The sequence below is a fragment of the Rattus rattus genome, chromosome 4 (assembly GCF_011064425.1).
Source record: "Rattus rattus isolate New Zealand chromosome 4, Rrattus_CSIRO_v1, whole genome shotgun sequence".
Lineage (NCBI taxonomy): Eukaryota > Metazoa > Chordata > Mammalia > Rodentia > Muridae > Rattus > Rattus rattus.
Window position 1 is genome coordinate 142,007,223 of NC_046157.1, and position 26,634 is coordinate 142,033,856.

At 37.3% G+C, this 26,634-nt stretch overlaps 1 protein-coding gene across 1 annotated transcript in view; it reads right to left on the reverse strand.

The window, feature by feature from the left end:
- The window catches only part of Erbb4 (erb-b2 receptor tyrosine kinase 4), a 259,221-nt gene that overhangs the window by 130,765 nt on the left and 101,822 nt on the right, over positions 1-26,634 (reverse strand). Inside the window, exon 10 of the mRNA XM_032899750.1 lies at positions 17,372-17,557. Within this exon, the coding sequence (XP_032755641.1) occupies positions 17,372-17,557 (186 nt within the window). The remainder of the gene's footprint in view (positions 1-17,371; positions 17,558-26,634) is intronic.

Sequence of the window (26,634 nt, forward strand, 5' to 3'; positions counted from 1 at the left end):
AGATTTCTACCTGAAAATATGATATGTCACTTATCATTAGCAATTTTAGAATATGAGTCAGCCTACTTTCTACATTTGTTTCAGAGAATAAAATTCTTAGCGACGAAATGTAATAATCTAGATAACTTTTAAAGTACTTAAAATGAAAGAACGTTGAGCTTAAATATTAGCAATGCATAACCTGGCCTTTTCTATTGAATTCAACTGTGTATAACAAAATAACAGCGGCCTGAAAAGTGTGAACTAAGTCTTTGACCATGGGTAACAAAATCTATACTTGACGAATGGAGCCAATGTGCCAAGTATCTTTATGTTAGTGGTTCATAAACAGAAGGTTCTCGATCAGGTTATCTTTTCTGTGAATCTGTGTAATCTGAATTTAAACATCAATGTAATATTCCTGTAATGGTTATTCCAACCTGATTATTTGTTATTGCAAGAAATGTGCCTGTAGAATGGTATGCTATAGTTTATTCTCACCTTCCAATTTTCAAATAGTCTTTGAAATCTAAATACAGATCAGAATAGAAGATCTTTGCTATTGTGGCTTTGGTATAAGCAATTGTGTTTGGTTCTCCCTTTTTGTGCAACGCAATAGTCATACAGATCAGGTAATATAGGGTGGGCCTTGTGGTTTTGTTTTTGTTTTGTTTGTTTTTCTTGTAGTACTTGACAGACTCACAGATATATTTACAGTTTGATTTAATTCTAAGCAAGAATAGAGATGGGGCATTCTATAGGCTAGTGAATAATTGAGCAAACTCAATAGAAAGGTATTTTTGTCCTTCTCCTCTCTAGAAACCATCACTGTTTTTACACTAGGCACAGCAATCTCTTTAAACATCTCATTTGCCTATTAACTTTGCAGGCAATCCACACAAATTTTCATAAGCTTGACATCTTCTTAAAGGGCATCATTACATTTTGGCCTCTGATGATAATCATCGTGATCTGAAATGTCCACTGGCAAGCCATATCTTTGACATTTATTATCCAGTCCTTAGTGGTCTCTTAACCATAGTCATAAGGGATGTTTTGTAATAGTAGTAATATTAATCGTTGCCATTATCTTGCCTCTTGTGTTAAATTTTGGGTCAAATGATTGGTCTAAGTCTAAATGAGCAGTCGGGGATGAAAAGGACAAAGGAGTAGGAGGAAAATACATGAGGAGCCAGAGCCCTGCTGCATACTGAGAGGTAATTTACACAAATAGGCTAGACGAAAACAGATGGGAAGAGGGAAAGTGGGAGAGGGGTGACTAATGACACCTGACTGCCAAATGACCCTGTGGGTTTGAAGGCTGGCAGGACACCTCAAACTGCGCCAGCAGTCACTTGGAACTGCCTAGTTTTCACTCACATTGCACTTAACAGACCAACCTTGGTCTGTCTATTGTTACCATCACCAGGGAAATTTACACCGTGTCCAATCATGCTCCAGAAAATACACTTTCTAACGGGGTTCGCTCTTCTTTGAGAGGCTGTGTGTTACTGAACAGTTCATGAGTTTATTGTTACAGGGCCTTTGCTTCCAACAGGGAAAATTTGACACATTTGTTCTTTTAAGTGCCTCTTTTGTAAACCTATAGTATGTGCAGCCTTTTGTGGCTTAATAAGAGCAGTGATGGAAAAAGGAAATTAATTATTCTGAGACTATAACCATATTATTAAATACTTTGCTCATGGTAAAATATGTTTGATCCTGACAGGTGTGGCATTCTTAGAGCTATATAAAGTGGACTCCTGCCAGGGGCCCATTCTCTCTTCCACTTTTAAGCTTTAATCTCTTTACAAATACAAAATTAGTGTCCTCTACTGTGTACTCTGGGCTTGGAATAAAAGAAGTTAGGATTACGGATTACATTGCCAAAGAACTGTGAAAGGTAAAAATAAAACAAACTTAGTCTGTCCGTGCTTCACCTTCTAATCTCTAAAATGGGAATATGCTTCTATTATGCTGAATAATGGCATCTTTGCATAAGTACAAACATGGGTGGCTAATTTCCATGGATCTGTTCTGAGTTGATTTCCAGAAAGAAACTAATAAAGATTGGCCTATTTCTTCATGAGGCCAGGAGATGGAATGTTCTGGGACAGCATACATCCATCATGCTAATTCTTGAGGAAGAGGCAAGTTCTCAGATACAAAAGGAAGACCTTGATAGTTACACCATTGAAGAAGCCTCTCTCTTTGGGCCCATGGAGGGATCAATGTGGAAGATTGTTATAATAATACACGGATTCATAAACAGTGTTAATAAATTGGAAAACGTGTTACTGAGGATGCACATCACTCATTTTTTTTCTATTTAAGGCACCACAAATTATATTGGATAAGTAATAGGAAATACACATGATACTTCATACTTCTAAAATATGTAATGTTAAAGAATCATTATTTTCCTCACTTAAAAGTGATTCTTCTCTTATACATCTCTCTCTTAGCACCTTAGAGAAGAGATTAATGTCTACCAGAAGAAAAGTAGCCATGGTGTGGCTTGAATGGGAACTGCCTGACATAGTCATGCATGTGAATACTTGGTCCTCATATTGTGGAGCTGTTTAATTAGGTGCATCATCTCTGGGGGATGGAGCTTTGCTGGAAGAAGTGGGTCCCTAGGGGCCTAACCTTGGGATTTGCTAGCTGATCTCCTGTCTGCTCCTTGGCTTTATGACAATGGGTACAATGCCGCCCTCAGGCTCCTGCCAGCATACCTTTTCTTTCACATGGAAATATATTCTTTCCAATTGAAAAGTTAATAAACCCTTCTTCACGCTAGTGGCTTCTTTTCTGGTATTTAGTGATAATTAAGAGAAAAGAAACTAACAAAAGCCATATTTCAAACGAAAAAGTATCAAATTGATAGGATATTGCTAGGAATCAAACCATTCGAGTTGGTACTAAAATTACTATTCACATAATTTAATAATTTTCAGGTCTGCATCAAAAGGTCTCAGAGCTTATTATAATTTATTTTGTCCAAAATGATGGATGGCGGCTACTGTGCATGGAAACAAACATACTCTAAATTGTGAAACTTAGTAGCGTCGTGCACCATGGGCCTTGCATGGCAGCAGACATCCCATCTTCTAGCTCATAGGGAAGAGGCAGCTTTCCAGTTTCTCATAGGACATCCATGACTTAGAAGATAAACTCTTGTTGACTCTCCAGAGATCTCTTTGCCCTTCAGTCTAAAGGTGGCTGAGAGAATTGCTGGGCCATATGGAAAGATGGAAAGAGGCAACAGCAGCCACCCAAGAGTCCAGAAAAAAAGGAAAAGAACACAGAAACAATTCAAAGGACTGGACAGTTGCTGAAATGAAAATGGAAGCAGGAAGAAGATAATGCAAGAAAGAATCAAGCCACCAACAATAAAACTAAACGCAAAATGAAGACAGCCTTCACAAGTGTCCTCACACCATGCCTGGGACCCATACTTCCCTATGACTTCTTGGAACTCACTTGCAATTCACAAACCTGTGAAGGAGAAGAAGTGCTCTATCTTAAGATGAAATCCAACATTACTTTCTATCATTCTCCCCACTCAACAAGGAAAAGCAGAGGAAACTCTGTTAAGAAAACTCTAATCTTAGGAGGAACACTCCTCCATTGTTGGTGGGATTGCAGAATGGTACAACCATTCTGGAAATCAGTCTGGAGGTTCCCCAGAAAATTGGACATTGAACTGCCTGAGGACCCAGCTATACCTCTCTTGGGCATATACCCAAAAGATGCCCCAACATATAACAAAGACACATGTTCCACTATGTTCATAGCAGCCTTATTTATAATATCCAGAACCTGGAAAGAACCCAGATGCCCTTCAACAAAGGAATGGATACAGAAAATGTGGCACATCTACACAATGGAATATTACTCAGCTATCAAAAACAATGACTTTATGAAATTCATAGGCAAATGGATGGAACTGGAAAATATCCTGAGTGAGGTAACCCAATCACAGAAAAACACACATGATATGCATTTATTGATAAGTGGATATTAGCCCAAATGCTCGAATTACCCTAGATGCACAGAACACATGAAACTCAAGAAGGATGACCAAAATGTGAATGCTTCACTCCTTCTTTAAAAGGGGAACAAGAATACCCTTGGGAGGGGCTAGGGAGGCAAAGTTTAGAACAGAGGCAGAAGGAACACCCATTCAGAGCCTGCCCCACATGTGGCCTATACATATACAGCCACCAAACTAGATAAGATGGGTGAAGCAAAGAAGTGCAGGCTGACAGGAACTGGATGTCCATCTCTCCTGAGAGACACAGCCAGAATACAGCAAATACAGAGGCTAATGCCAGCAGCAAACCACTGAACTGAGAACAGGACCCCCCGTTGAAGGAATCAGAGAAGGGACTGAAAGAGCTTGAAGGGGCTTGAGACCCCATATGAACAACAATGCCAACCAACCAGAGCTTCCAGGGACTAAGCCACTACCCAAAGACTATACATGGACTGACCCTGGGCTCCAACTGCATAGGTAGCAATGAATAACCTAGTAAGAGCACCAGTGGAAGGGGAAGCCCTTGTCCTGCCAAGACTGAACCCCAGTGAACATGATTTTGGGGGAGGGCGGTGGGGGGGATGGGGTGGGGAACACCCATATAGAAGGAGGGGAGGTTTAGGGATGTTGGCCAGGAAACCGAAAGGAATAACAATCGAAATGTAAATAAGAAATACCCAAGTTAATAAAGATGAAAAAAAAAAAAGAAAAGAAAACTTTAATCTTTAGGATAAAAGCAATTCATCACTTCCTAATGGCAGCAAGCGTTATTTTATTACACTTTAAACTCAAAATACTGATTAGTATTTACATAAAACATCACAGACATTTTTGTCTGTGTTTTTAAGATGCTGGAGATGGGGACTAAGACCTGGGCATGCTAAGTATGTTCCAGAGTCAAGGGTTCTATTACCACGCTCTGTCTTTACTTCTTTGGTTTGTTTGCTTGAAGCAGGAACTCTTTATAGTTAAACCTTACCTTGAATGAATGATTCTCCTTCTTCAGCATCTAACTAAATGCTAGGATTATAGGTACATGCTAATTTGACTGGCTTAGTTTGTAGGATTTCTTTAATTTCTCTGGAAATTAGTTTAATATTAAATTAATGAGCTATTGAATCACCCAATGGTCTGTCCCCCAGTGCTTAAACAGAGCTCAACATTCTTAAAGGATTCAGCATTTTTTGAGTTCCCCAGTAATAAAGGGTGCAGATGTTTTCTTTTCTTTTCTTTCTTTCTTTTTTTTTTTTTGATTTACCACAAGGCTTCTGATGGTGTTTTTAGACAGAAGAGTACAATACACAGTGTCTCTGAGGTTATTTAGACTAACTTGTAAATGTATTTACTTGCTTGAAATTCCTCCTCTCCCGAGGTCAAGAAACTAGTCTTTTAAAATAGATTTCTGAGGAAAACTATCTCGGAATCATGCAGTTTGGCATTGAGAGAGGTAACACAAAGAACAAGAGAATTTTGAAAGAGTTTATCAGAAATATGAAATGTTAAATTGTCCACTTTCCTAGAGCAGCCCCCCTAATCTTAAAAACATGTTTCTTCGAAAGAAAAGCATTAGATTCCTACATGCCATTCTGTTACTCTAATTTCTACTTAGAAATAAAAAGAGAACATGGTCAAAGAATGTGTGTTGCCTTTTAATACATTCCTGTGATATTAAGATAAATATAGTTTCCAAGTATAACATTAAAATCTAGTTCAACGTTTAAAGCATATCAGTGGTTTCTAAATTTTGTTCCTATACCTAGGAAGTGAATTGAGGTACAGGCCCAAAACTAAGTTAATGGAAGCAGAAAACTCAAAGCGACTATTATTTCCTATTTTATCAATGTGTAATGGATTATAATACAAAGACAATTTTTCTCTAAATTTCCCCATTTTCTTTTTCTATAGTTATTTTCAATAGTCATTTACTTAAAACCTCAGGCATTATGAGTGGAATTCTGGTGACACACCATACATTCCTTATGCACTGGAATAGTAACAGAACAGATACAGCCTAACAGTAAGAAAAAAGTATTTCTGGCCTCATTGCTTGGTGCTTTGGTGCCATATTTAATGTGCCTCCCTCAATCTTTCACTTGGGATGATGTTTCTCCTTAAGAGAAGTATGGATGACTCTGGTTTTCAAGATGTTGTTCATCTTACTTTAAACTCCATGTGTCAGAGAGGGGACAGAAGTCAGTTTATAGATAGAATGACTTAGAGAAGATGGGAAGAAGTGACCAGATGGAACAAAGAAAAGTCACTGCTTTCATGGGATGACTAGAGTAGGCTGACAGAGTCAGGAGAGGAAATGGACCCCCGGACTACAGAATCTGCATCTCAATGTTCTAGGCAGTTCTCACTGTGTTTTTCCATCCCTTAGTCTCGGATAAATGGAATCCAAATTAAATCCATTGGGATGAAGTCTCTGAAACACGTGGTCGAATCCTAACTTCCCCACAGTACACAAGATACTCTTTGTAACACCTTCATTCTGTGGGATCAAGGTAAAAACTTGTAGTTTCTGTGAATTCCCTGATGCAGGCTTTGTCTTTCCTTCTATTCTTTACCAGTTTGTTCATTTTCAACAATGTTCCCATTGTGGAGCTCACAAATTAATTTCTCACTATGTAAAAGATGTCAATAAACTCCCACTCGGCCTCAGCCAGTTACTTTGCACTCATTAGCTAACATCTGCACATTAACATCTGCAACTGTACAGGTAATAGTAGCATTATTACACATGAACAGCCTGAGTTTTACAAAGTATAATTAGAAAATAACCCTAAATATAATGCTTTTTAGAAGTGGGAATCACATATTTAAAAACTGGTGATGATCCTCTTACTTAAATTCTTTTGATTTTTCTTGGATTCTGCTTAAAATATTGCTTTCATTCCACACAGAATTCTTCATTCTCTTTAATAAACAGGAGCATAGGAAAGCATCCCCCACCTCTTTGACTTTTGCCTATGGAAGGGAGATCTGCGTACATTTATAGCACACATAATTGGCAAATGCCTTAGGCAAAATGACAAACATAGCATATGGCCTGCAGCTTGCTGGAATAGCTTCCTTGGTGCCAACTGCTGGAGCGTTAGAGTGAGGCTCTGCCGGGCGGCTTCTCTGGACATTCTTTATCTAAAACAATCCAGAGAATCTACTGACTTTCCCCCTCCTGGTGTTCGGTGGTAACTGGAGAGTCATAGAGGAAGGTGCTCTTCTTGGCTTCTGATATGAATGCAAACAAACCCCATTCCCTCTTTTCTGTGCATCTACTGAATTCAATAGAACTGATTGTGATGAATTGTTCCAGTCCTCTTTGTGTCTGTGTCATACTTTGTACACATTTAGAGGATTATACTTTTTAATGTTCCAAGGTCAGAAAATAACCAAAAAGGCACAAATTAACAGATGGAAGTAAGAATGAATAAAGAGAGGAATAGAGGAAGAGGAAAAGGCAGAGAGGGAGGAGAGAGAGAAGCATGCACAGAGACACAGAGACGAGAAAAAGTGAGGGGGATGGAGGAAAAAAGGGAAGGAGACAGGAGAGAAGGGGGAGGGAAGGAAGGAGGAATGGAGGGAGAGAGGGGGGAACATTTTATGCTAAGAGATTATGATAATTTATCATGAAGATCAATTCAGAAATAATTTACAGAAAGGAAAGTCTTAGGAAACCATGTAAGGATCGTTTATTTTGGGACTGTGCTAACAATATATTAGAGACGAAATAGAATTTAGCACTTGCCCTAGTCATGTACTTATAGTGAAAGAATTGGAAGAACTTTCAATATAGTTATGGTTTCTTTTTTAATGTTACAAGCCAGGTTCAAATCAACTTGGAGAGGTTGCATTGTACTTTATCATAGAGCTCAACTGCATAGTCTATCACAGAGGAAATTCAGGGCTGGAACTCAAAGGGGCAGGAGCCTGCAGAGAGGAGCGAAGGCAGAGGCCTCGGAAGATGATGTGTCTAGCTTGCTCCTCACCTTGCCCTACGTGCTTTCTTGTTACCCCTAGCACCACCTACTCAGTGCATAGGCACAACCACATTAATCATAAATTTAAAAACGCATGACACACGTGCTTACAGGGCCTAATTTATGGAGGAATTTTCTCAATTAAGATTCTCTCTTCCCAAATATTTATCTTAGTTTCTGTCAAGTTGACATAAAGGCAACACAACCTGTTTTGTCATAAGTTCAATAGCCATGGACAATAATATCATTAAAATCATGATTTAACTATCATAAGAACTATACAATAGACCACAGGTGATTTTCCTGCTGTGCAAAATTTGATATTCTGTGTTACATGTTCTACAGTTCGTTTAGAAAAAGAAATAGTAAAAAGATTTAAATGTCCATATCTCATGAACAATGATTCTGAAATTGCTTTTATTGTGGGGCATCTTTGATGACTAATGATAAAAATTTGCCCCCAAAATTTCTAACTATAATTCTAACTTAATAGCATTAAGGCTTGCCAAAAAAGCACTCTATAAGTTCATTTGCTATGACCAACATAGAAAACCTTAAAGACTCCCTACCCACCTCCCTCATTTATCTCTTAATTATTTACTTCATTTATACATTGGTAAAGATGGGAGTCTAGCCAAAGGGTGAACAGATAGTCTGTATTTTATGCCACCTTGCAGAACTGGGAAGGTGACTTGACAGCTTCCACCATGTTTGGACTAGTTAGTATCATTTCTTCTACCCAGTTTCTCCTAATCTCCCACTATATTTAAAACACATATTCTCTTTTATATATTTGAGAACACAGGATTAATGACCAGAATGCCACAAGAAGCAATTCTCTTTGAGTGTTTAAAATACACAAACACTAGCCAAATTTATCCACTTATTGGACACTGCATAAGTATTTCTAGAATTGAACAATCTCAACAGAGAAATGTATACCGCAGTTAGTATTTTCTTAATAAATACCTCTTATTCAGGGTAGTGAGAAAGTAAGTTTGCAGACTAAGCCAATGTATATTTTTTCTGCTTCTGTTACGTGTGCTTTGAGGATAGAAAAAATTAGAGCTACCACTGTAGCAATTTCTGTTGACAAGAAATTGTACTGGGGATTGGTTTACTGATAAAATTCCCAATAATAATAATCTGCTCAAATGTTCCCTGGATTTATAAATTGCTTGTCATCTTCTCCTACTACACTCACCAGTTAGGAAAAATAATGCACAAAAACAAACAAAAACTCCAAGCAAGCCAGGACTCCATCTTTGACAATAGCAGCATCCAGTTGACTCGAGAACATTCTTCACTGGATTATATTATCAGTCTTCATTCAAAATCTCCCTTGTCTACAATCCAGTGTCTTTTCAACCCACATGGTATCAATTTCTCAAAGCCTTTGTAGGAATATTAAAAAGTCACAATCCAAATACCAAATTATCTCCCAAATCATATAGAATGCATCTGCATGGGCTCACCCAATTTCCCCTCAGGCCTTGTTATTCCAGTTATCTGTTTCTTTGTTTCTTGAGAAGAATAAATTGTTTGTAATATTGCTTTTTATAAAGGACAGGGAATTCATGGGTGTCCCTAAAGTACGTGGTATTAAAAAGCAATCACAGGTTGGGAAAAATCTCAATATTTGAGCAACAATAATAAAAATTGCTCTGGACTGAGCTTCTGGGTTTTTGTATCACAGTCCACAAAAAAAAAAAATCACAATCAAGTAATAAACCTGGGAAATGTGGGCTCGTAATGGAAATGTTGACAGATTCCAGCACATGCTGCTGTAATATCTTGAATCTGATTTAGAACAAGTTTCCAATAATGTTTTTCTAAGGCAGTCTTTTGGGGAATTTAAGTTTAAAAAAAATTAGAGGGTTTTCCTGTGGCTTCCACATCAATGATTGATGGGAATGTGAAGGATTTGTGACCAGATGCCTCAGGGCACCTGTAAATAAGATCATGGGCACCTGTAAGAGAGTAAGTGTGTAGAAGCTCCTGTCCTTTGAGAAGCTACCCAGTTATAAACCTCATTTCCTAAGATGAGAACCGCCAAGCATCATGGATTATACTGGTGTGTTTTCAAGTTTGGTAGTAAAGTATCCTGTCACTTTTGGATGCTCTCTAGAAGTTTCGATTAGGAGAACAAAAGCATAGGCAGCTGCAATGAAGAAAGTGGTTCCAGACGTTGCTAAGTCATTCCAGTGATGAGCATAAGCCGTGTTCTCTCTCATTCTCCACACAGTTTTAGGGAAAGATACCTGATGTATGTAGTATATACTTTTTACATTTCAAGTTTTAGTGATTATGCTAATGAGGACTATTTCCTACCATCAACCAATTGGAGTAAAATTCCAGTTAAACGTGATTTCTGTCGATCCTAAGTTGCTATATTGACCCATTCCTAGTGTTGTGCAATCAAGCCACCAAAAGAAAGAAGGCGACGCATGGAAATTCTTAAATGAAGCTGTAGGAAGACGGTGGCAGAATCACAGCCACATGATCTTTAGTCCGGTGACTTTGGACATGGTCCCCTGAAGTCAGATGTTTTCCTATACAATGCGCGGCATGTGAACCATGCAAGAGTGATAATGATAATAACAATGAGCATTACTGAATGGCGACCACACTGTGAACTCTGCTAGGTCATATGTCGCCGGTGAGAATTCAAAGTGGAGAATCCGTAGGTGAAATGTCACAAATAACTTCAAATCAAATATCGCTTAGCTTTATTCATAATTATTCCTGCTTTATAAACACTATTTAGGTTAAATAGACATGAGGGTGACTGCTTTTTATTATTGCTAGTGATATCCCTTGTTCTTGTGGATCTATTAAAGCCAGATTAAAGCCCTGATCAGCATTGGTCAATGCTGGCTATGAATCTAGGGCTGCGATGAACTCATCCATGGGGTTGGGTTGGCATTTCTTTAAAAACTCTTGAGAGTGGACATTTTAGACCTACATATTCATCACGTTCTACATCAGTTCTTTGTTCTTCTAGTTCATCATGCAAAGAGAACGATTATTCAATGAATGTTCTAAATTGGCACACTTATCTTTTAAAGACATGGGCATCTAAAACCTTCAAGTAGAATGTTATGACCTGGACTCAGCATATAGTCTCAATATAGAAAATCAGGGGAGCACACATCCCAAATGTGCATGAAATTAACATGCCACAGAGTATTGTCTTTTGGCAGTTCCAAGTCTATAAATACTAATGTCGCCGAGGAAGCACCCACATATTTGCTAGGTTTTTTATGCAAATTCAGAACTGGTGTAGAAAAACTTCCTTTAACATTAACATTCTTTGTTTCACATTGAAAGCATTCCTGAAGAATAAATTCTAATTCACGTTTAGTTGAAACTCTTGGTACCTGATAAACATACCCGGAAAGATAAAAATATAACGGGGTATCATTCTTTTTTTTTTTTTTTTTTGAAATTGTTCAGAATTGAGGGCTTAAATACATCTGGCATTTAAACTACAAAGGAGATCATCACAAAATTTTTGGCTCTCACCTTGCAGATGGGAGTTTTCAATAGAGCGGTCCCATTAGTAAACTGTCCTGTGCTAATGTGCTTGCTTGGGGCAATACTCATCAGGGTTCCTGGTTCTGGGCCTTGCCAGTGCCGATGCACTGGGAGTGGGTGATATAGTGTTGTAATTACACAATTAGCCTTGTCAAGGCATGGAGCATGGGGACTAGCAGGATCTTGAAGCTTGAAGTGTGGCTGGCTGATAGATGACTGCCATTAAGCTCATGCTTTGTTCACTGTGGGATGAGCAGACACCGAGCTTAGGCAAAGGGTCCTTAATGAAGGATAAAACCCTTGACCCACAGCCTCACTTCTTCACGTGCTCATAATCGCTCAACTCACCCTTCCTTTCTACTACACATATATTCTGCTCGTCTCTCACCTCAGCCTGATGAAAAGTAATGAACTGTTGCCAACAAGATCCGTGTAATCCATCACGTTTAGATGATGGAAAGTGAAATTTTGTACCAACATTGTGGAGTGGACAATGAAACCATTAAAGTTGTGATTCTTAAAATCTGATACTCTTTTTAACATACATAAGTTAATTGGGTGTATTCAAATATTTAGTGCATATAACTAGCCTGTATTCAAAGCATAAACTCTTCCCACATATATTAACATTAAAGATGCATTATATATAGCATACAAGTACACGTATGGGTATGTGTTATGATACATATGCATTTATGCACATATACACATGTATTCTAAGAAATAAATTTTGGTCACATGATGCTGAATGGAATTAGTCTAAATTTCAGAGCTTTCCCCAAAAGAAGAGGCCTGCGTGGCAGTTAACTGAGTGTCTCCCTCTCAGACCTCACTGTTATTATCTCCATCCCTTTCCTTGCCCCTTGGTATCACTGTGCTGTCCGTTTGCAGCCAGAGATCTGCTGATGGAAATTAGAGGATTCAGAAGTGCAGATGTCCCCACTAAGAATTTGTAAGATACTGAAATACCATCAGATGGACTATAGCATCCCTTTTAAGTCACATAACTATACGTCCCAGTTCTTCTTCCAACTCTGGCATTTTTTTATATGAATCGATAGAGGATATCTTGAACAGAATGACAGCCAGATTCCTAATGTTACAATGAATTTCAGAGTCCAGAGTATTCCATGTCCATGTAACTATGCAAAACACATGTTTGGAAGATAATTTTAAAAGTCACTATTTCAATTCTGATCATGACAAGACTTGGATGTCATTAAATATAAGGAAGTGGCCGGGTACAACAGGGTCTTCCTAAAATTGGAGGATTGAAAGATCTGAGGCCAGAGGATGGACATAAAACTCAAGATTAGCCTGAGCGACTCAGTGAGACCTTGTCTCAAAATAGCTACGTAAATAAAATCGAAAAGGAGTAGAATGGCATGAGGTCACAATGTAACTTAGTGTGTAAGTGACTGTAGAGACAGTTTTATGAATGGACACAGGTAAATCTTCAGAAAACTACATCCACGAAGGAAAAACAAAACAATTCAGGTGAAACTAATGAGATCTGAGTAAGTTCTTATCTGTACAATTTTTTTTTAATTTATAAAAGTATTCTATAATTCATCAAGTAACCAATGGGTGAGCAAATAGAAATTCCAATGTTGTTACTTTTTGTTAATCTATAATTGTTGCAAAATTAAAAATATATTATTTCAAACCTTTTAATATAAAAGGGATTTCAGGACAGACCTTTCCAAGGTCAAGTATACAAAGAAGAAAAGCAACAGTTCATCTCTAGGAACGAGCTCTCTGAGCTTGTCCCTCTATGAGTTTTGGTATCCAGATAAATCACTATGCTTTACTCTTTGTTTCTCTTCTCTTCAGAAAATGCTAGTCTCATCTCTCCAAATTACTGTAAGCATCTTGAAGTCGGCAGGAAAATGGCACTGCATGAATATATCTGGGCAGGAAAATGGCACTGCATGAATATATCTGGATGAACACGAATATATTTCACAACTTAGCAATAGAACATTGCTCTAACACCCATCTACCTGCACAACACCACAAACAAAAGCCCCAAGGGGTAATAAACGGGATAAGCCCACCCATCTTCATTGAATTTGCCTTTGAGAGAAATCACAGTGTTCCTTAAATGTGCCAAGATACCAAGCCTCACATAATCATGACTAATAGATGTAATTGTGCACACTTCGCACACATGAAGTGAAAGCTAATCCATTTGGATCAGATAGTTTTCACTTTCTGTTATAAAGAAAGAGAAGGAACAAAAGAAAAAGAAAAAAAAAGTAAGCACATTTAAACTAGCAGTGAATGCAAAATATATCGAGAGAAAGGAAGTTTCTGGCATGTGTGTAATGACTAAATGAAAACGTTTGCTGTTTGCAGGAAGGAGGGACTTACAAACTGAATTAGAGTTGCTCAGCAGGACCAATAATGCCACAGGCAAAGCAAAAGGGAAGCTCGCCATCCCATAGGCTACACATGGAAGAAAAAAAACCTAAATGACTTCTCTAAGTGTGCGAACTTCATATTTCATTCAAACCTCAGGAAATAATTAAGCCTTCAGTGTAACACTGGGACCTGTGCTCCAGAAACTCCCTCCATAAACTCCGTTTCCTTTGTAGTATTGAGATTCTCTCGCTTTCCTTATTGTCCTTCATATATCATCCCCCTTTAAGGCAATGAGAATTCGACACGTAAATAAAAGGCATGCGATTGTTTCAGGGAGGGGATAAACATGATTCAAACCCAGCCAGGAGCTCTATCACCAGCTTGGGAGGTTATAATGTTGCTAGACAATCTAATACAAAGATTTAGAAGAGACATTGTTCCTGCAGTAGGGAGACTTTAAAAAGTATTTGAAAAACAAAAATTAAACCATCTGCCTCATTTAAAATTCTATAGGTGAAAAAGTTCACTATTTCACACAATAGTATCTCAAAAGGCATATGATACCATATGTTAGACCTGACATTTAACACTAATAGTGTAACAATTATTTCTTCTCAGATACAAGGAGCCCATAGTCTTGAGTATAGACTTGGGTGAGATGGAATCGTAACAAGATATGAGGGTAACAATAGGTGCTCAGTCACATGCTCTGTCACTAGGAAGAATGTCATGTTAAATGTACTCAGCTCCCATCTCCAACGCAAGTACAGCCACATTTCCTAAAGTTGGTTTCTGTGAGAAGCTTGGTAAGGAGACCTCGGCCTCTGGGACCTTTTCAGCATCCTCCTTGTTGGCAGACATAATCACTCCATCAGAAGATTGTCAAAGGCTGTTTTCTGGCTCTGATAGGCCTTTGGTAAATACTCAGGAGCCCCACTAAGATCCTTTCTGGGCATTATCTATTCTGTCTCACTTTTTCTTACTTTTATTTTCTTCAGTACACCAAGAAAGATGTTTTACTGGTTTATAAGTTAGTATGCTATGTTTACAGCTGTGCATAAAAGAGAAATTTTCTGTGTTTCTACTTAGGTTTAACATCAAAAAGGAATTTCTGTACTGGGCGTTCTTGGGGGAAGACTCCAAAGCCTTCCTCCAGACTTAGAAAATAAATTTCAATTAAGTTCAGTTTTTTTTTTTTTAAAAAAAAAAAACCCTACATTTTATATTATCCCTCATTGGTAAAATACTTATTCTAGGAAAATGAGAGTCTGGGTTCAACTCTGTGAATGAAGATTGGCTCCTTCAGAGCTGAAGAGGGGAGAGGATCACTGTTGGCACATCTTAGAACAGGCAGCAGTGGGCCGAGGAGGAAAGACCTTGGCATCTACATCCACTCAGCACCCATATTTTGAAAATAAACTTTTATCATTAGTCTAGTTTGTAGTGATCCTGAGGAGTCCCTGTGGGTATTTGCCTTGGCCTAAGTTTTGCCACTGAACTAAAATCATTCTACTGATTTTCTTAAAAGATTTGGGACTTTACTTTTATGCACAATTGGCTATAAAAATATCTGTGTTTCAATTTTTAATAATGGATTGTCATTGTCATGATATGGAGATTAGTTGTAGCAACAGTGTTATGAATTGTAATTAAATTCTTCATCTTTTATTCTGCCTTAATAAAATATAATCTTTTATCAAAACACAGTGAAAGTGCCCTCTCATTCAAAAGATGTTAATAGACTTCTAAATAACACTGATTGTCATTTAGTATATTAAGTATAACAGCAGGTCATGATTTTCTGATTTGGTAGTTTGTATACATGTGTGATGAATGAAGTCTTATATGCACATAGTATCTGGTATTAAGTAATAACAAGTCAGAACACTATGTCCATTTAACTTGCATCAGACCTTCAGACTTGAAGTTCATTTTTATTCTGACAGAAGTAGATGGGTGAAACAACAAGAAGTTAATCTTCTGTCACTTCACATACTAAGTATGGGAGAAAAATAAAAAAAAGAGTGAAAAAAAGAAATCTGACATCCTCTTGGCCTGTGCAAGCACTGGATGTCTGTGGCTACAGACAAACAAGCTGGCAAAATAATTATTAAATAATTATTTAAAAGGAGTGAGCCACCACTTTTAACATTTTCATATATATATTAATATGTGAATATGTGTATAAGAACATATATACATATATGTATGTATCAATCAGACTCTGTACCTATTGATCACTTTGCCATAGTTGTAACCAAAACGCTCGAGAAAACAATTTTAAAAGGCAAAGCCATACTTTGACCAATAATTTCAGAGAATTTATAGGCTTTGACCCCATTGTTTCTGGGCTAATTCTAAGTCAGAGTCTAAGTACTTGCAAGACCATAGGTTAGGGGATGCTGTTCACCTCATGATGGACAGGAAGCAGAAAGGTAGAAAGAAACCAGGGATTACAACCTTAAAGGAATGCACTGAATGATCTTCCTCTTCCAGGAAGACCCTACTGCACCCTTAGGTTTCAATAATGTTCAACATAGTGCTGCCATGCTTGCACAGCTTAGAGAGGGTGTCAGATTTCCTGGGACTGGAATTACAAACAAGAGCAGCCAGTCATGTGAATGCTAGGAGTGGAAATTAGGTCCTTGGAAAAGCAGCCAGTGCTCTTGATTGTTGAGCCATCACTCCAGCCCCACCAATGACATTATTTTACAAACCCTCTTCCACTAATGCCACTTGTTATCACCTAACAAGAAAGACAATGGAGCTCTCTTGATAAACGTGCAAACTAAGGGAGTACCACAAAAACAGCTGACAATAATGTAAAAGAAGCCATTGTAGCTCTGACAGATATCAGAATTATGAAAAATCCCAGACTATACTCAATGGGAGACTTTCCAAATGCAGGAGCATGAGAAACAAACAAGGGAAAGCTATGAACAGGCAAGAGAACTGGCTCGGTATATAGATAGGGTTACCACTAAGCCTAATCATTTATGATTTTGATAATTCTATATACTCCTTTAATAAAAAATCAATAAATAGAACATTTATGACATTGAATCTTCACGTTCTTGATTTTATTTTCTAACTTGACTCCATTAGAAAATATATCAGGGAGATTGGCGTGAGTGGAGGACTGGAGGGATAGGAGACTGTAGTTGGGATGTCATGTATGAAAGAACAAAGGAAAGTTAAACAAGTTTAGAACTTCAACTGTTACATTTGACTAGTGTGCTATGTGTATTACATCATCAAGACAATGTAATATGAATAGCTTGGAATAATAATCCAGAAGCACATATATGTGTTTGATCCATGGTCTACAGTAAAGTACTTACAACAATGTCATATAACAGAGCAATGGAAGTTATTCCTAGTAAAATGTGAAAAGGCATGGTGTAATTTTAATTGTTCGACTCCTGGATCAGATTAATCTTTAAATATCATTTTCATAGGAAATGACGGCACTTACCTTAGCAATCTGAACACACCAGTTCAACAGCAGCTGTGATCCGATGTTATCCTTGTGTTCGTGGACGTATTCCAGTAGGCAGCCATGTGGCATCAACTGAGTAACCAACTGGATAGTGGGGCTCAGACATACACCCAGTAAACGCACTAAGTGTGGGTGGTCCACACTTGCCATGATCAGTGCCTCCTGTAACAGCGACAACAGCAACAAAAAATCAGATTATCATCATTTCAAATCAGCATTCCTCAGTATTTTAAATACACTGGACGAAAGGTGTATAATGGATTTTACGATGTACTCTGTGAGTCAGACCTAGTGCTTATAGCTTTTATGCCAGCATTCAGGAAGCAAAGGTCAGCAAAGCTCTGTGTGTTTGAGGCCAATCTATGTTATGTACTGAGTTTGAGGCCAGTCATGGCTCTGGAGTAAGACTTAGTTCCAAAAGAAGCATCAGCAGACTCAATTAAAATGATAATATATTTATTAAATCAATTTCTGATTAGACGGACATAATTAAAGGAAGCGAGGGAAGAAATAACCTATACCACAAAGTAAATTCAGTTACATAATAACCTACTAAATCAATACCTGTATTTCATCTTTTATAGCATGAACAATATAATATTTTATTGCCTGCCAATTATGTTAAAATAAACACCACTGTATACTAGAGACTTCTAATTTTAATGACATCTCTAGAGAATAATAACTATGCAATTATGGTTTTTCTCCAGAAGAGTTGGGTGACCCTAACTCAGCTTACCCATTATTCATGTGGAGTTAGCACATGTAAGTGACATATGTAAATTGTAAAACTGTAAATAAATAATTGTAACCAAGTCCAATGCTGACTTGTAAACAAAAAGGAATATTTTTAGAAGACTTTTTACTCAAATATATTTTAAATATTAAAAAATTAAAGACATGTCCTATTTATAGATATCTATACAGCATACAAGCTAAGTGAATCTATAAGATTTTATGTGGATCAATTTCTTCATTTGATAAAATCAAAGCCAAGGTCCAATTGTTTTATCGTATTGATATTAAACTAAAGGAGGTGAAAATGTAGCCATACAGTGGTACAGAGTAATCTCATATTTGTCTCTAATTTAAAGTTAGTATTATGTCAATAATATGAAACATTAACATAAAGAATCTTCTTATGCTCTAATGCTTGACATGGCCCTTTATGAAACCAAGTAAATAAAACAATATTCTACTTCAGTGAAAATTATAATCAACTTTTGTTTTTACAAAGCTACATGATATTAGCAACATAATATCCTTGTTAAGAATATTTAATTTTAATTATAAAGAATCAAATAAATAATTAGGGTATAATATTAGCCACATTTTATGATATAATGGGAAGAAAAGAGCCTAAAATCATTAAAAATTTTAGTATCTCGCCAGGCAAATAAATATGCCTTAAACCCAGTGTTGAGGAGGCAGAGACAGGCAGAACTCTGAGTTTGAGTCTAGTCTGATCTACAGAACAAGTTCCAGGACAACGAGGTTACACAGAAAAATCCTGTCTCAAACAAGCAAACAAACACATCACTATCATGTAAAATATGAAGAACAGGTAGGATGTTCAAGCTAAAACTTTTACAGAAATAGGTCAAGACTGGATCTTTGGGACATTCTTTGTATGATAGTACTTTTATATTAAAATAATAATTTTCATATACTATATTCTGATCTATTTCTTCTCCCTCATCACCTCCAATGTTCCCGCACTCTCCATTCATCCAACGCTCTCCATTTTCATTCAGGTTCTCTTTAGACAATTAAAGAACAAACAAACAGAATAAAACCAACAGGAAAAGAAAGTAAAAGCATGAGAAATGCACACACAAATACAAAAACACACACAGGCACACACACACACACACACACACACACACAAAACCTATAAAATGAAACTAGAAACCATACTGTATAAGCAAAACACCAATAAGGTTTTATTTTTTTTAAAAGCCCAAACAAAGCACCACGAAGACAAATATTTCTCCTTATGCCCAGAAGTAGATAACCAACATATAACCTATGTTGGTTATCTACTTCTGGGCATAAGGCCTACCTTTAAGTATGGTTTGAATACCCAGTGAAATTTCATTAAGAAAACTAATGTTTTCTTTGTGAGCAGATGACACTTGGAATAGATTCTGTGAAGGGACAGAGGTTCATGCCTTTGTCCCTTCTGAGTCCAGGGACTGCCCTGTACATGTTGTCATAGTCTCTGTGGATTAGGCATGCTAGTCCTGTTATGACTGGAAGGCACTCTTTTAATTGTGCATTTACTCATTCTTAGGTTGAAAAAGTATATACTATATAAAATACTATCAGGATAACCAGGTAGGTAATATATGGACTATGAATTACAGAATATTATGCTCAGCATAAATAATTCAGAACAGCCTTAGTATAGTGCAATATTCAAGAATATTTCTTGATTATTCTTTATAATGGTTTACAGGAAAAACCTCGAGTAAAAGGAAGAAAATGTGCATGTATCTGTGCTTGTAAGTGAGTAATACATACATGTACCCATGAATGAAGGAGGCATTTACATGTCAAATTGGTACTAGGGTTTGGTAACAAATAAGAGAATGTTTACAATAGTATCCTTCAATACTTTCTGTCTCTACAAATTTTGGAACCACAGAGTTAAACATATAAAGACGTGCAGTGTTTTTGTTTGTGATGGCATGACAGAATGAATACAAAAGAGCTACATTTATGGAAGGAAACAGAGATACCACACGTCAGCAAGTGCTTAGGTAGCATGCACAGACGGACATCTCATGTAGGGAGGAACTGACTTCAGAACAACTGTTTCAAGGTGCAGTTAGGCACACTGAGGTGAAGATCTTCCTCTACACTGTTGTGGTAAAAAAGAAAGGACTGTGGTTGTGATGATCAGAAAAACAGACAGAAAAACATTCTATAGAGGCAGATGAAGTGATGGAAACATGGATCATTCTGTCTCAAACAGCCTCTGTGGCAGCTGCTGAAGTCACTTATTTTGACCTGTCCTCTGTGAGAAGTAAGGACATCTACTAATCCCTCCCTATTTCTCCTCACAAAACTGGTAAGTCACAGAAAAATTCATGTGGCCCTATGTGTACCTATGAAGGTTGAAAGACTTCTGTTTCATTTATTGTGTAGTTCAGCAAACAATTGAAATAAAACTCTTGTAATTATAAAGATTTTGCAAATATGACATCAGGCAAATTTAATAATATGCACTATCAACTGGCTACATTCATAGCATGAACCAGAGGGTTTCTTTACCAAGTTATAGCATGTACATGTGTAAAATATATAGGACACACTAACAACTGAGCAAGACATACAATCAGATCAAATATAATTAATTATACATTAAATTAGATACTTAATTAGATATGAAATGGTATATAGCTAATTAAGTTACATTTATACTTATTGTATTCTGTTTGTTACTGTCTTGGTGGTTCCTATTTTTGTGTGCTTCTTAGTATCACTAGGTTTGGTACAGTGTTTCTGAACACTTAGGTAGGAAATTAAGCCTTGAAGTATTACTTGTGGTTATGAAACTGTATCAAGCAGATATACGAAGTTAATGTAGAAAGCAGGAACCTTTGGGGTCCTCTGGCACATTTAAATCAAGTCAAGTATCTGTAATTGTTACAACAGCAATAGTTGTCCACTGTTTGATCCTAATTTCAACCATGAGAATAGTCAAAAGTGATAGACATTCTTCGCTAAAGAAACGGGAAACTAAGTCATTTTTCCTTATTTTCTAGGGGACTGTTTGGCCTAATCAGCAGGATCAGTTTTACAACATACTTTCTGATTAGAAATGTATTGTTATTTCATAGGATTGTTACATATACACACATATCTCCTTAAATTTCATCAGGACTTCACATTGTAGGCATTTACCTTGTTAGCAAGACAAATCCACATACCTCACATTAGCTATACAGGAATGAATCGAGTCTAATTACACATTAGTTATGGAGAGCCAAGTAGAATCAAAGAACAAACTAGTATTCACAGGTAAACCACCTCCCTAACACTGTACCTCAGGAAAGACAGAGGACCCAGCATTCTCTATCTCTTTGTACTGCTTATTACTGGGCAGTTTTTAAGTGGTAGGAATCAGGATGCTTATGGCAGAAGAAACACCTTGTGATGATTATGTTTTAAATGATGACATATATAAAGTGATTGCTTCCCTTCTACAAGCCAAAGGCCAGGGTTAATTATATTCTCTACACACATTTGAAAAGTTTACATTAGATGACATTTCATGTGAAAACTGGAAGTTCGCTTAAAAAACTATTAGTAAAAGTCTTGGCAAAAAAGCTGGGTTTGTACTAAGGAAAATTGCTCATCACACTACAAAGAGTATTTGAAACTAAATTACAGATGATTTGCATAATTGTTCTCCCCCCCCTATTTTTTTTTAGAAAGAAAAGTTGAACAAGACACTAATTGTAGGTTTTATTTTTCATAAAGGAAATAGCAGATGGCTTTTTGGAGGATAGGAGGATAGATAAAGAAAACGGAATGTGGATCCATTTAAAGCAGTAAATGGGCTGGAGAAGCAGGGAGAAATCCCAATATTTTAATCAGGGAGAGTTTGCTTTCAATAGATTAGTCTGATTTTAAATTAACAATGCCCTCAGTTTCTTATGGGACCTATACAAGCAATTTTGAATCTTAGCTGATGTTACTGGAAAATGCTACCAAAGGGCAGTGGGATAAATATAATCTGACAGGTACATAACCTAATTTTTCACGAAATTAAAATTTATTCTGCCTTTGTTTTTCCTTTGGCTCTGTAAATTTTCTTTTTCTTGTAGGCAAAGTAAAGAGTTTTCCCATTGGAAACGAGGGAGACTCCAAGAGGTGCACAGTGGGAAAGTCTAAAACTGGGATATTTTTCTTGATAATGAGATCTGCTTTGAATAAGAACATTTTTTTAAAAAACCACTAAGGGACTCTAAGACACACACACAGAGGGCTCTGCAAGTGCAGCATTAGTCTCTAGCCATGATATTTGTATCTCTGGTTTTCTCCTGAAGGGAAGACAGTCCTGTAAAACAATAGATGGTAGCAGCACGGTTTTTCACATTGAGGCCCTACTCTTTCCAGCAGCAGATATTTTGACCTTGTTGTTTGAACTTATTTTATTCTTTCCTGTTGTCTGATTGTGCCTCACAAGCAGAAAAGAAAGGGGGGGAAAGCATAGCGCCAAGTGATACTTCTGGGCTATTTTGTTAAAAAAAATGTTAACTTCAGCCAAACTTTCCCTGTTTCATTATGGTTATAGACCATTAATTCGATACCCTCCAGCAGCAAATGGAGAAAATCTTATTGCATTAGGGATAAAGAAGATAAAGTGGGGGCAGAGAAACAAAAGACACAAAATGTGGATGTATAATGTAATGGTCAGCAGGTCTATGGATGTTTGTGACAAATGTTGCCCATGAAAACAGCGTGAGTGATAGGATTGGATAATGCTAAGAAAATAATGATAGATACAAGAGGAAACTGGATCAAAGTGACTGATCTACAATAATGTCATATATAACTATTTTGTTATAGACAGAACCCAAAGAATAAAATAAACTAAATATGCACTTGTTTCCTCAATAAACTGTGATTTGCTTGTGTAAGTAGGTGGGCAGCCATTTCTAAAGGGTAAATTACTACGTTGCCATTTTCAGTTTTCTACCTGGCTTCCCTTATCCTCTAAACCCAAGAATCACTTCAGAAACATAAGTAACTAAGTCTTTGGCCCTTACAATCCTTGAAGGCAACCGATCTCTTTCTTCATCGTGCATCATTCATCCATCCAGAGGCCATTTATTAGATTCAGTCAGTACACTTGAAGACATCATTGACGATGCATTTTACACAATGTAAAACTGTACCTTCTGTTTTTGGATTTTAGATTTTTTTCTCCTCATTCGTTACAGTGAATTCCTTCCATTTTTATTTTATCTCCTTATCCTTTTAGTTACATCATCGGATTACACATTCTTACTGAGTATCGGTAATTGTACTGTGAGTGAGGGTGTGTTTACTATGCCACTTTCCTGAACAAAGCTTTTAGTCAACTGGAGATACAGTGAAGAATGGGGAAAAGGAACAAAACTATTTGTGTACGTTAGGATGGATCCTATAACAAAAGCTCTTCAAGCCTGATAACCCAAGTTCAATCCTTGGAATAACAATTACCATTTCCTACTGGGTATGCGGTGAAGATGATGTCTTAGATATTCTAATACTATGAAACATCAAGAATACCAACCTTATAGCCTACCACACTAGCACACGCTGGGAGTCTCATATGTGTAGAATTTGGCAAAACTATAAGTAATGGCTTGATGCGAGGCTGAAAATGTAATTGGGCTTGAGATCGCATAGGTCCTTACTGTGGTAGGAAGGCTGAATTTACTCATAAATATTTTAGTGTTCAGTCTTCCTTCAGATTAATACTCAATTAAAGAAAAAAACTAAAAAAAAATTACCTTTATTATACGCTGACCCCATAGCATAGTGAATCTTTTGCATTTTCATATCGTTTTCTTTCCTTGGTGTCTTTCTTTACATATCACTTGGCTGAAGGCAGCACCTGTCCTTTTCATTGTTGAATTCTCAAATATCAAAAAAACTCAGAGGTTTCTGGGGAATAGGGCCATAACACCTTTTACAACGGTGCTTATTTATAGTTTATTATTGATATCCTGTTTCACTGAATTTAGCCTTTACTTATGAACAGAAAACAATCTTTTCCCCATCTAAACATTACTATGCAAACAATATTGAACATCAGTTTGCTCTGTTCCTTTGATATGTAATCTCACCATTAATCTGCTGTACGACTTCATCTTCCTTTCTCCCCACTCCCTGTAACTGCAAGCTTGCTTAAGTGTCCCATAGCCAAGAATGAAAACTCCTTCACCCTTGACCTCCCCCTATGTTAGTAACATTTGCTATCTCCTGTTATACTACATCAATTTCAGTTCCGATTATTCTTGGAGAGCTGGTTTTCCTGCCTACATGCTTATCATTCAAATGGCTCTTGGGATGACCATTAAATATGTCTTTTCACTAAAGTCGTAAAGGTCTTTTGTTCTTATTCTTTTTACCTGCATTTCTTTACTTCAGCGATCCCTTCCTTTCCCATCATACCTCTGTAGCTGATGATGCTTTTAATTATCTTAACTCTTCACCCAGTTATTCTTATTACAATTACTGGCATCTATCTTTTCTTCTACTGTCTTAAGTTTGGAAATGCTATCCTGCTTTTTCTTTAGCACACTTACTTGGCTTTTGTTTCCAATTTCCTGTATTCCTATAGATTTGTTCACCAACCTCTCTGAGATAGAAATTTTGAAATGTAAAGACCATCCTACTTATATATTTTATTGCGCTGATAAGATACTGTGACAAAAGGTAACTTACAAAAGAAATAATTTAATTTGGGGCTTAAGGTTGCAAAGGGTTAGCATCCATGATAAGACAGCACAGTAAAAGCATAGGAATAGGAACAGCTGAGGCAGAGAGAGACTCTAAGGATGGAGTCAGTCATTTGAGCCTTCAAAGCACAGTAGTATGTCTACTCCAACAAGGCCATACCTCCTTATCCTTCCCAAACAAGTCCACCATCTGGAGACCAAGTATTTAAATAGATCAGCTTCTGAGAGCCACCCAGAAACTATGGTGGAATTGTTAAAACATCTGGAACCAATTCAAGTCTCATAGGATTTAATTTAAATGAAGGAATACATACCAATCACACAATTTTCTCAAAGAGAGAAAACAAAATACATTCTCTTCAATATTCTAAATACTCCCCTTCTAAAGATGAGAAATTTGCTGTGCTCTTAGTCCAAGTCTTTCCCCATCCTATTCTTTCAGCTATCACTACTGAACGAAGACTGTTGACACATGTACATCCCCATTAGACACATAGCCATTTACTTAGAATTCTTTGTTAACTGTTTATAATCAGGAATTGTTTCTTACATGCAGTAATAGTATCCAATATTTTCATTCTTTTATTATGCATGACATATTAGGACATGATATAACTTGATAAAGAAAATTTAAACAACTTTAATATCCCCCTTCTATATTTATTACACCTCAAGAATCACCACCATCATGTCAGCAGTCTACAGTGATAAACATCATTTTTTGCGTCTGAAACCATCTGTTTTGTGGTAATTTGTCACATGCAACATTAATGCAGTTGTTGCTTCCCTCACTTCGGAACTAGAGGAATCAGAACTGTTCTCAATAGTTCAGGTAAATAAGAACGGATCTGAGGAGGAAAAGTGAGTCTCCACGCTGGTGCCGTGATTTTAGACACACTTTGAAAGCAAGCATTCCTAATGAATCTTGTTTAGCATGGTTACACTCAGAGACTAATCTGAACGACACAGATACTTTTAATCACTGAGTAATTAACATAGGATATAGACCAGCTAAATGATATAGGCAAACAACTTATCGCAGTGCACAGTGGGCACTTAAAACTTTAGCTACGATTGCAGTCTTTTATTAAGGCAACCGCAGCGAAGGGACTGAGATCGATAGGCAGCAAAGGTCTTGCTGAGAGCATGGAGGAATCTGAAACCGTCGAGAGGAATGGTCACTTGACGTTTCAAAGTCTATTGGGGTTGTTACAAATGAAGACAGAAAAGTTTTAAAAAAAAAGCCTCCACAAACATTTTTTTGGCCCAAAGAGAACCAGAACTGACAATATGTCCTTCTATTCCAACCTTAAGTAATTAAGGGAAATGGGGAGACAGCCCAAAGCAGCCTTTGAAGTTAAAAGTAAACTTCAAGAACACATTATTTTTCCGTTTTCAAAGAACAGCGGCAGATGTGGCAACAACAGTCACTATCAAGAGGAGTTAAAGCAGACAACCGAGATCAGGAGATAGTCACGCAATCAGGAGATAGTCACACAATCTGTACTCAGAGCAGAGGCACTCTCACCTGCCGACTAAACCCAGCCCTGCTACTGAAGGAAACCCACACCCTGGCTGGCAACAGAGCAAGATGAATGCGGAACCGGGTCAGTGAGCAACAACATGGATCTTGTGGAGAGAGTCGGCGGGATGCTAGAAAGTCAGAAAAAACAGGAAACTAGGAAAAAAGAGTTCCTGGCTACAGAGTTTACTGCCAGGAAGGCAGGAAAAGGAGGGAGGAGGAAAAGGAGGAGGAGGAGGAGGAGGGAGGGGGGGGAG